This window comes from Mytilus galloprovincialis, chromosome 5 (genome assembly GCF_965363235.1).
Source record: "Mytilus galloprovincialis chromosome 5, xbMytGall1.hap1.1, whole genome shotgun sequence".
Taxonomy (NCBI): Eukaryota; Metazoa; Mollusca; class Bivalvia; order Mytilida; family Mytilidae; genus Mytilus; species Mytilus galloprovincialis.
In genome coordinates, this window is record NC_134842.1 from 97461629 (window position 1) to 97474365 (window position 12737).

The following is a 12737-nucleotide window of genomic DNA, read 5'->3' on the forward strand; positions in this document are numbered from 1 at the left end:
ATGTGTTGGTTGGTTGGGAAAAAAAATTCCGCCTTTTACCGCCTTACCCTTCCGGAGCACATGAGATCACCCCTAGTTTTAGGTGGGGTTCGTGTTGTTTATTCTTCAGTTTTCTATGTATGAGTGGAGGGGATGTAAGTTGGGATCCCTTACAATGTTATAACATGTATAATTCATATATTTCTTTTTCCAAGATGAATAACTTTTTTGGTAAAATATTTGGTCTGCACTCTTCCAAGAACTTATTAATAAAGCCTTTTATATAAACTTAACAGAAATTCTACAAGAAATGCAGTTGTGAGAGTATTTACAATGCTGTGTTCAATATAAATTATGCATGTAATAGATTAGTGCCTATTTACAATCCACCAAAACATTGGTGGTAAACATAAAGATATAAATTCAATAACAAACCCGCCAGAAATGCAGGTGTGAGAGTGCTTTTAAAAAATGTCAATTTCAGTTAAATTGGTATTTCCAAGAGGCATAACTCTTTTTACAAGAATGTGCCCATAGTACACGGATGCCCCATCCACACTATCATTTTCTATGTTCAGTGAACCGTGAAATTGGGATAAAAACTCTAATTTGGCATTAAAATTAGAAAGATCATATCATAGGGAGCATTTGTACTAAGTTTCAAGTTGACTGGATTTCAACTTCATCAAAAACTACCCTGACCAAAAACTTTAACCTGAAGTGGGGGACAGACGGACAGATGGACGAACGAATGGACCCACAGACCAGAAAACATTATGCCCATAAATTGGGCATAAAAAAAGTTGATTGACATGGATTTTTTTTCTTGTCCAAAATATTGCTGATATAAACCTTTGATATAAAGTTCATAAATATCTGGCAAGAACTGTACACTTGGGTGAGTTTTCAATGCAATTTTCTCAAGAATTTACTTTTATAACCAAAGAACTGTAAAAATAATTGATGAAAGTAGGTCATACCATGTTTGCTCTATCTAATGTTCATTCCAGGATAAATATTTATCAAGAAGGATGTGACATAAAAAACAAAACATGAGAACTGGGGATACGTATAAGAATACTATAGTAATAAATCAAACATGAGAACTGGGGATACTTATAAGAATACTGAAAGTAATAAATCATCAATTTGACATAGATCAACACAACTGAACTTTAAATATTTTTTATTACAAAGACAACAAGATTTTATAAAAAAAAAATTAAATATATATATATTGACTAGAACAAAATTCAAACAAGATGCTTTGACATTAGCTTGCATTTAACAACCCATATAAACTCATTCACATATGGAATAATTTTCTCCTAAACTTATGTCATATTATTAAAAAAAAAACTATAAATATATACATGATATGTATGAAATCATTGACTGACCTAAGGGGGGGGGGGCGGCTCCAGTCATGCTCCAGTGATTCCCTATATAATCAACAATTTTTCCCCACAAAAGGGCGCCCCTGGATCTGCTTATGCTTTGTATAGGAAAATGTATAAATATTTGTATTTTTTCTGAGGTTCAAGTAGAATTTTTTCAAATTTATGAGACAAGATTCTTAATGATGATCTCATGTAAATAATCATATAGATTGTGTTATCAAATTGTTGAGAAATATAAAATTTGACTAGTAAAAATGTAAAATACAAAAAAACAAGAAATTTAACAAAAACATGTATAAAAATTCAAACAATAAATAATAACAGTAATACAGTGTATACTATAATAAAACATCTTACATATAAAATGAATAAAAAAAAATATATCACAAACAAAATAAACAATAAACAATAAAGCATTTTACAAAGGGTATAGTGTTTTTCTGTTTTAAGTTTTTGATTTTCTTTATTGACTAACAGAATAATTGTCATGTTATCAAGGATGGGGCTTATTTAGAGTACTGAGGAGTCACTATGCCTAGCCAAATTCCAATTTTTGTGGATTTGGATTGTACAGGGGATCTATGTAACTACAATTGTCTATAGGAATGTATATGCTGAAAATGCGAAACCACAAAATCAAAATTAATGAAAGTTTTCCTCAATACACAAATCGTGTTACACAGTAAATGAAAAAAATCATAAGATGAAAAAAAAACCTGATGTCATCACAATATCTAAGAAAAAGAGATTGGAATCAATATATTAGTCCATAAAACACAACATTGAAAACTTGAGATTGACAACACTTATCCTAGTAAAAAAACAAGACTGGACTTAATGCCACAATCAGGGACGCACATGATTACTGACAATTGTAGTTGATATTGATTAACAATCTATTGCAATCTATTACTTAATCATAAGTAATTACATTACTTTTGGTTTACTGTCAATGACATGCTATTTGGTCTCTGGCATGTCTTGGCAATGAATTTATGCACATAAATTAATCAAATGTTTATAAAGATACAGTAAAAGGCAGAGTTGTTCTATAAAAATTGTTTTTGCAATTACTTAAGGCCTCCATAACTCAAAGTTACTGTATTTTTTCAAGTACTTTCAAGCATAGATTGTCTTGACCTACAAAATTGCTAATTAATATTAAAGAAACCAACATACATAGTGAAACAACAGTGTTTATATCTTCTTCAGTCAACAACCCGTGATTGCACAAATACTTTAAATGGCTTTGGGTGAACAATTTCATCAAATTCTGACTCCAGTTTAAAAACCTGTCCATTCTCTGCAGCCGTTACGGTAACTTGATGCATAATGTAAGTAAAGAAGAGAAATATCTCTACATCCACAAGAGTCTCTCCTGGACAACTTCTCTTACCAGCACCAAATGGCATATACTGATCTGGTATGACAAGATTCTGTTTGTCATCAAGGAACCTGAAAATATAGAGTTTATAAATGTTTGTTTACCCTATAGGAGGAATAACAGATACACAGGATTATCCTTAGGAGTGTCCTTCATGTTATGGTTGTAGACATTATTGAATACATTTTTCATCTATCTGATGTGTTGAGCCCTTTTTAACTGATTTTTATAGTTTGTTCTTTGTTGTATTATTACACCACTGTCCCAGTTTAGGGCGGGAGAAAAGTTTATGCAGAAGGGACACAAAGTGATTGCAAAAATCCTTAGAAATACATGTAGCATGCGTACCACTTTATTCTCATTAGAAGAGTCTGTGCCAGTTTGGCTGAATTCTTTCAAGCCATTTTAATGTATTTGCGGAAGCTAATTAGCAATAAAATGAATTATAGACAAAAGATAGAAATGGGGCCAATATAGCTTGATGTTCGGTGTGAAGGCTGCACTTTGACCTTTAATTGTCAACGTTTTATACATTGTGACTTAGATGGAGAGTTAACACATTGGTACTCATACCACATCTTCTTATTTATATCTACCTATTTATAATAAGAAACAGGTGAATTACAGCCAGATATTGGCCAGGGTTGTTTGTGGGGTTTGTGTCATAGTTTTCTATGTTGTATTTTGTTTACTGTTGCTTTTCTATTTTTGCCATGTATGTTGATGTCAAGATTGTTTTCAACTTTGAGTTTTAATTTTCTTTGGTATCGTTTGCCTCTCCTTTGACACAATAAGTATTGGATAACCAAAAAGGGACAAAGTGAAACTTCATGCAATTTTCAATTTGATATTCAAACTAACCTGTGTGGGTCAAATCTCATGGGATTTTTCCAGTATCTTTTATCATGATGAATGCTCCAAATGTTAAACATCATTATTGTATCTTCTGGTATATCAAAACCTGAATATCATAAATATAATTGATTAAACAAGAGGTAAAATTCAATTATTTTTTTCATTTATATATGATATTTCTATTGAAATGGTTTATAATTAAAAAAAATTGTAGCCCACAAGACAACATTTTACTTGTTGATTTTTATACTTTACTAAACAATGTGCTAATGAACTTAAATGGTCTTTTCCCGTGATCTGAACAACATACATCGCTATTTATGTTTGTGTTGTTTACTTTCTTTGATTAATGCTGACATATCAGCTAAACCAGAAAATAACAATGGAATATGAAGTTATTTCAATATAATCAGACCAATAAATAATAAATAAGAGAAAAATGTTAGTGAAGCTAACTATATGCATAACCAAAAATGTAGGGATTTTAACTAACATGTTTAACCCCACCACATTCTGTATGTATGTGCCTGTCTCAAGTTACAAGCCTGTAATTCAGTGGTTGTCATTTGTTGATGTATTACATATTTGTTTTTCATTAAATTTTTTTACATAAATTTGGCCGTTAGTTTTCTTGTTTGAATTGTTTTACATTTGTTATTTTGGGGTCTTATAGCTCTGACTATGCGGTATGGCCTTTGCTTATTGTTGAAGGCCATATGGTGAGTCACCTATAGTTGTTAATTTCTTTGTCATTGGGTCTCTTGTGGAGAGTTGTCTCATTGGCAATCATACCACATCTTCAGGCTGGAAACAGAACTACAAATGTATATTTGAAAGTGGCCTTTCTGTGGATTCAATTATTTTCGTGAGTACACATTTTCGTAGATTTAGGAAAACTTGCATATTTGTAGATACCCCGGTATTTCATTTTGTGGTTTTGGCAAAGTCTGCATATATATATTTCTTTATAAAATTTGTAGTTTGGGATTCCCCTGTACTAATGAATTCAACAAAACTTGGTATCCAATGAATATTAATGAAAAGTAAAATCACAAAAATACTGAACTCAGAGGAAAATCAATTTGGAAAGTCCATAATCACATGGCAAAATCAAATAACAAAACGCATCAAAAACGAATGGACAAGAACCCATTGTAACAGAATTACCTTGAAATACACAGTGCTTTGTTGTTCTGTGGGGCTGAAGGAAGGGGAATACAGTAACAATTCTCTGGACCTCTAAAATAACAGCCATTGTGTAAGGTAAATATGGCTGATTGACTAGGGACGGAAATCTCTCTCTACCAACAACTTCATCTAGTTCTCTCTGAACTAATTTTTGGCAATCTGGGAATGCCACCATGTAACCAATGAGCCACTGTAGGATGGCTGGCACTGCTGAAAACCCGGACTCAAATATCTCCATAAGGAGGTACTCGATATCATCACAATCAATAAGGCCATGATCCTCGTCACTTTCTATAAACAAGAGCAAGTGATCTACAATGTCTCGGAGTCGATGTGGACTGTATGTATCTTTATGGTGATTGAGCATGTCTCTTTGAAATGCCATCTGAAGTTCAGTTCTTTCAACAGTATTTTGAAAATCGTCTTTATAAAAAGAATGTAAAAATGGAAAGAAATTATTAGGACTAAAGACTTTTTTTGCATCTGATCGTGTTTTAAGTGATTTATAGACATCCTGTATAGCCTGGTCTTGTGTTTGATGGAAGACCAATGTCATCATAATATGCAAGTGGGCAAATTGGAATGATTCTTTTGGGTCAAATTCTTCTTCTTGTTTAAGAAAATAACATAAGAGATTGACTGCCTCAGTAGTTATCTTTTCTTCAATGTTTGTGTCTACAGAACAATAACTTCCTAGACAGTCTATGATGAACTTTTTCTTTATTGATGTTTTTTCATCAAAGTCAGCAGTTCCCAAACCTAAAATATAACATTAATATAAATGCTGATGAGCTTTTATAGAAAATTGTGGACGTAATATTCTACAAAATGTATGGGCAAATGGGAAAAGTAAACATTCATTGTTTATTGTATTTAAATTGATGTGTTCCAAGCCTGAAACTACAATATATTTAAACAAAATTTAAACATATAAATTTTAATCTTTTTCAACAATTTGTGAGTTTGCAATTTTTCTGTGTTAAAGTTGAACAAAAAAGCGTTATAAATCTAATTAAATTGAAAAAAAAAATTCCACAAATACAATTTACTATTTACCTTTTTGTCTGCAACCATGGAACAACCAATGGAAAGATGGTAGGTTTGGTCTGTCATCAAATGTGTCATCTGATTGGTTTAGACCATTAATAACACCATCCAATGAGCAAACAAACACAATTCTATTTTTCCCAGCTTTAAGACTAAATATATCACCATACTTATTTTTCAAATTTGTTAACCGAATGTGGTGTTTTCCTTGGAACAAGATAGGATTTCCAATGATCGGCCATGGAAACGGGCCAGGTGGAAAACCATTGTGTGTTTTTTTCCAAAGATATATTGCACTTAAAAAAAACATGAAGAAAACCAAAAACAGCTGGTTTGTTTCCAGATTACTGAAAAATTCGACATGCAACATTTTCATCAGATGCTTAGAATTGGTTTGATTTCATTTTACGTAATTTTTTCAGTCCAATTATATCTGCTTACTGTTATGTCAAACTCTATATATATATATAGCTAACATAAAGTGTAATGAGATTCATGAAGTCTTTCATTTGAGATAATCTTTACGGTTTCCCTCATGTCAGAATATGGTTTCATTTCTCTGAAAAGAAAGGAAAAGAAAACATGTTATAAATTTAACTGATACATGTAACATGTAAAATAAAAATTTAATTTCTACGTATACTGCCACACACAGACTTCAAACTGTTACCATGTTAAATAAGTACCTGGTACATATACATAGGCAGATCCAGGGGGGCAGGCTCCCCCTTTTGTGGGAAAAATTTTGGTTGATTATATAGGGAATCATTGAAGCATGACTGGAGCGGCCCCCCTCCCCCCCCCCCCCCCCTTAGGTCCCTCTTAGGAATAGTTCTGGATCCGCCATTGATATATATATACATTTGTGTAGCTACTGTTAATTGTAAAAGAGGGCAATTACTGGATGTCATGCTTTATTTGTTAAATTAAAATGTGAATATGTTATCATACAGTCGAAGTCATAATCAGGGCTCACACTACTTCAGAATTATAGGGAGAAGTGACTTCTCTTTTTGAAACTGATAGGGAGAAGTGGTGAGATTTGAAAGAGAAGTGCTCATTCGCGCAGGTGCGCTACAATGTTTGGATTTTACAATAGTATAAAGGGCCATATGTAAATAATGTTCTTTTTATGTTGTTCAATTCATATGAGTAAAAAATTACAATTAAAGTAACATTTGAAATTAAAAGTTGTTTAAGTTTTACTAAGGTTCTTGTGAGAAACTACTAACTAAATATCTAGCACTAAAAAAAAAATTTATTTTGAAAAATGTAAAGAAATTATATCAATTACAATTAATTAAAAATTATTTTGTGTATGAAATTCAGTGTTTCTCATAAAAAAAATATAAAAGTTATTAAGCTGGGCCATAATATATTGATATTAGTATAATAGTCTCAGAGTTAAGCAACTTTAATCAATAGTTTGAAACATTCATAAAAAATATAGGGAATTATATACACCAATCAATTAGATGTAACCAAAAGTCTCTTAATGCGTGTGGGATGCGTAATTTTTCCCTTTAGGATCAATATTCTTCTGTCAGCTGTTCCATCCGTGCGTCCGTAGTAATTATTGTAAAAGTACGGATTTCGGTCATAGCTGGTCCGGTTCAGATCCGTAGTTTAGAAATCGGTCAATGGGGGACGAATGCAAGAAAATTTACAAAAATAAACGATGTTTGACAAGTTATTTGGAAAGGAACATGACGGTTTTAATGCAATAAATGGATTAAACATTTACTGGAGGCAACTTTTATCACGTTTAAATGAAGTAACAAACTTATTTTGCCGCCGAAATTTAGGTTGATGTACGTTTTCGAGTAACAAGCACCGGAACTTGCGAAAATGCACGAAGTGATAAAAAGTTGTTTTTTTATCAAATAACCTGATACACACTGCGAAGACAATGCTTCAACCTCTTTTCTAAAGATAATGAATAGTTTATGTCTGAATTTCTTTAATTATCAGTAAAAAATTGATGTTTCATCAACTTGGTAAAAATTGAAAATGTCCGATGACGGAAGCGACTGAAAGCGACTTTCGTCAAGAACAGGGCGACTTGTTTTCGCTTTTGGGGGTCGGGGAAAGCGAAGTGACGGTCGGGAGGTAAACTGGACCCCTGTTGTGTTCACTTATCGCTACACTGACAACAGGTATGGCCTAAATCCCGTGGTCAGAATTCTGACCACGGGATTTAATAATTCGACGAGACTAGTACATCATGGGCTATGTTTAATTATGTATTATACTGATAGCAAATCAAAGAAAAATTAGCACAATTATTACCCTACTGAGTTCTTAAGGAAATAAAAAATACCGGCTCAGTTTGTCAAAAACATGTTAACACGCTCGTTGGTCATTTATCTGCGCTACTACCATGTGGTAAATTAGCAGATACTTAATTATTTTGCGGCATCGCTGTATTAACATTTGAGGTCAATTTCCTATCACTTTAATTGGCCAATTTTATTAGCGAATCGTTGAATTTGTAAGACTCATCCAATTAATGCCAATGTGACAGTAGGTCCAACCCGTTCCTTCGGTGCAAAGCTTTAGATAGAACGGCGGACCAGTTTAGTCGGGAGGGCGACTTCTTCGCCCAAGTCGCCTGGTAGCGTGAGCCCTGATAATGACCTTACATAACTATTTCACTAATTATCATCCAATATTATTATATGTAATAAGTTACATGTACCGTAAAAAAGCTGAAGCACCACCTGACTATTGATTGCAGTTGTCAATCTTAAGTATTTACAATGCTTGAGCAAACATTTCTACTTGTAAACAAAGCAAGAATGCCAAGGAAACCTTTACACTTAACAAGCATTAGGAAAACAGTAATTGTTCTTCAAAATAACTTGCCCTAATTTCTGAAGTTACAGTACTCTGTAAAATGTAAACCTAATATTTTAAGATTGATAATACAAAGTCATGAAAGTAAAATATTATCTTGAGATACTTCAATAATATGCTGATGAGCATACAAATGTGCTATTTTTAATTAATTAAAAATATATGATTGGCGACTAGAGATAAAAGAAATAGATTTTATACTGTTCGAATTATTTCGGTTCTTTACATACATCTAATGATACAACTTGTTATGAATTTTATAACATAACAATGCATTCTGATTGGTTCCTTTATATACTTGTGATTTAAAGAATTTTAAGTTTTTCATTCTGCCGTCGATAGCCGAAAACTAACCCTCCCATTATTTATCCCACCCAATATTTATAATCAGTAGTTTCAGTCTCATTTTCTGTGGAAGTTTTATTTTTCAGCGTATGTTCCTTGCCGGTGTTACTGTGGATATACGAATTTACAATATAATCGACTGATTAAAGGACAATAAAGGAGCAATAGAGTTTATAACCGATAATTTGGATACGGATTAATTCACAATGGTGTAGATGTCAGATTTATCGTTGCCCCCTGAATATAGACGTGCCGTCAAAGTGTTGTTGATGAATGGTGGTGCTGAACATTGATTGGATTAACTTTAATGTCTATTATTGTTTTTTCTTATGAAATTGTAATAATTTTCAAACAAGAGTTGATAAGAAGCATTCTTTTGGGGCTAAAAAAGAGACCAAGACACATACTTTATGGTATTGTTCGTTATTTCAGAAAAATAAATGTTCAAAAACATCACCGCATAAAATTCTGATTAGAGGTGTTGAACGTGAGGTTTATCATTTTTGTGCCACTTGTTACAGATTAGACAAACTTAAAAGTCATCATCCTGAATGTTCGTCTGCATGTCCTCATCATAATGAATGACTAAATCAACATGTTCAGTTACCTGATTTTCAAAAGACATTATGGGGTTCTAGACATTCACTTAAATGCAGTCTTTGTTGTAACAGTTATTTGGGTATAGATGATATGCAAAATTTTGTATCTATTCATAACATTGTTAAAAAATCTGGATTGTACAATTTTCAGGGTTGTAGAATTCCAATTTACTCTAAAATCAATATTCTTTTTTTAAGAAGTTTGTTACAGTGACGCTCAGGTTTGTGACTTCTTAGAGTATGGATGGCCGGTGGGTCACGATGGGAGCCCGTTCAGGTCATCTTTTTCCCGTAATTCATTCGGGGGCTACTGATTTTCCAGATGATATTGCAAAATATTTGAAAAAAGAAAGTTCTTAATTATAAATAGACTTTATACTGTTCGAATTATTTCGGTTCTTTACATACAGCTAATGATACAACTTGTTATGAATTTTATAACATAACAATGCATTCTGTTTGGTTCCTTTATATACTTGTGATTTAAAGAATTTTAAGTTTTTCATTCTGCCGTCGAAAACTAACCCTCCCATTATTTATCCCACCCAATATTTATAATCAGTAGTTTCAGGTTGTATTGTTAACAAATTATTGTTATGATAAGAAGGGTTACTCTTGATTTTCAGTTTTGTTGTGTGTAAAGAATACATTTTATATTTTAACTAATTAGGACATCAAACTGTATCATGTGTATTTTACTATTTTATCAACAAGAAGTTGATATGAATAATGTTTATCATATTTTGTGAACTTGGGATTATCCCTTTCTCTTTTTTGGAAAAAATATTTGCAAATGAAATTTAATAAAAAAAAAAAAGAAGCAAACTTATATACTAGTTCTACAAATATGGGCTTTTGGCATACATGACATAACACATAATAATTAATTAAAAATACACTTGAATCCATTATCATGATTATTGAATGTTGAAACTGAGAACACACTTACTTAGACAGATGACAATTATGAGTATAAACATGATAAAGGAAAATATCACATACAAATAGTAGATCTTACTGTTGACAAATAGTAACTTTACTTGGTAACAATACAGAGAGAATACATTAATAGTAATACTGTAATCTTAATAAAAAAAAGGGGGGATAAGTTAGTAGCATTATCATCAAAATATACACTGCAAACTTCGATAAATAAGTCAATGAAAAAACTTAAGTTATCATTGGTATGAGGTCTAAAACTTTAGCTGGAAATTTTAAAATCTACAGTTGTGACTTGACAACTCTTACATGTAAAGAATAGCATAGCTGTAGTTGGAGTACATGCATGACATGTGTACATGTACAGTACCTTCATGACGAATAACGTTAAAAAATCTTGCAAAATCATGATGTTAAGTGTAATTTTTTGGGCATGGCAATAAAATGTACACATTGATTCTTTAAGACATTTAATAAATTAATAAATCAACTGATTTATACGAATCACATTAATTTTTTCCCAAAATAACAGTGACGAATCGTCGATAATTATTTGAGACCTCTGACATGTCTGAAAAACCACAATAAATAAGGATATTTTGATGAATCATGGTAAAATTTAACCTATTAGACATGTTAGACGCTAACACTAGTCAAAAATAACCGTTTTACTCCTAACGTTAAAGGGCATTCCTACAGACAGACAATTACAGGCCATTACTAATTAATCCTGATCAGAGTGACAACAATAATCATAAGAGGACGAAGTCCCATATAACAGTAGAAAAATCAATAAAAAAAAATTATAAAACAATCGGGAAACTTTCTCAAAATTTTCATTGTACTAACATGACTAATCATGCTAATGAACTCAAAATTGTTAACTCTTATTTTTGTCACTTTTTATAATTCCTGCATCTGTGCAAAAATGTACTTCCTTTTTTGGGTCCCGTTTGCACGAAACTTTTGAGTAAAATATATATTTATCAGTCTAGTATAATATAGGAAGGAACGCAATACCAATTTCATTTTTAATAACTCCTTGATATATGAAAAACATTAGTAGTTTAATACCTGATCATAGTGTTTTTTTTGTTTACATTGCATATGACGTCATTACTTTAAATAAGATTGAATTAAAAAAAAAAAATCATACAGACTTCGTCCCCTTTCACAACTAATGCCTGCCTCATATTATACAATACATTACAATATTTTTATTGTCAATCAAGGACGTCCTAAATAAGAGAGCAGTATAATAACAAACAATTTATTACAATGATTATTATTAATTCTTAATGATATGGGGACAAAGTCCCCAATTATGGTAGAAAAATCAATAAGAAAAAAAAAAAAAATCAGGAAAATTTCTCAATGAACTCAAAATCGTTAACTTTTTTTTCAGATCTACTTCCTGTTCCGGTTTTCACTGCGCAGAAATCTACTTCCTTTTCCAGTCTTGTTTGCATGAGACTTTGAATAAAATATATATTGATCAGTCTAATAAAATATAAGATTGGAACCCAATACAAATTCATTTTTAATAATTGTTTGATATATGAAAAAAACGTTACTTGACGAAAGCGTTTCTTTTGTTTACATTGAATATGACGTCATAACTTAAAGATCGTCACAGTTAAATCCCTAACAACAGAACCAAAATCGGGAACGTTACGGTATTTCCGTTTCTTTTATCAATATGTTTTAATTAAAAACAATAATACATACAGACTTCGTCCCCATTCACAGGTTATGCCTGCCTCATATTATACAATGACAAAAAACAACTTTATCAGAAAAATCTGAGGTGTGTATGTTGTGCCCATATTTTCAAGGATTTGTATATATTTTGGATTTTGCAGTATCTGAATCCGATATTTAAAAAAAGGTGCCAGGTATAAAAATAACAGAAAATTAAACTGGTAGAATAGAAATATAGCATCCAGTTTACATGAAAATTAGGTGAAGTAAAAACACTATAGCTACAGAACATGATTGATTCATGCTCCTGAGGTGTACATGTACCTGTTGTTTTCGTTTTCCCCAGCATCAGTTGCAGAGTCTGAATCAAACAAATGCTTGTAATTTGCCCCTTATATCAAATACAATTCTCATTTAAATTTAACTATATGACCTCGAGATATG

The 12737-nt window shown here is 31.8% G+C and overlaps 1 protein-coding gene across 1 annotated transcript; it reads right to left on the bottom strand.

Moving 5' to 3' along the window:
* Positions 1 to 1148: 1148 nt before the first annotated feature.
* On the bottom strand, positions 1149 to 12688 carry LOC143076827 (cytochrome P450 2D3-like). The gene is made up of 5 exons (XM_076252718.1): positions 12618 to 12688; positions 5863 to 6412; positions 4786 to 5565; positions 3625 to 3724; positions 1149 to 2834 (listed from the first exon to the last, which is right to left on the bottom strand). Exons 2-5 carry the CDS (start codon positions 6227 to 6229, stop codon positions 2588 to 2590), a joined length of 1494 nt encoding a protein of 497 aa, XP_076108833.1. The 5' UTR covers positions 6230 to 6412; positions 12618 to 12688; the 3' UTR covers positions 1149 to 2587.
* Positions 12689 to 12737: the final 49 nt, after the last annotated feature.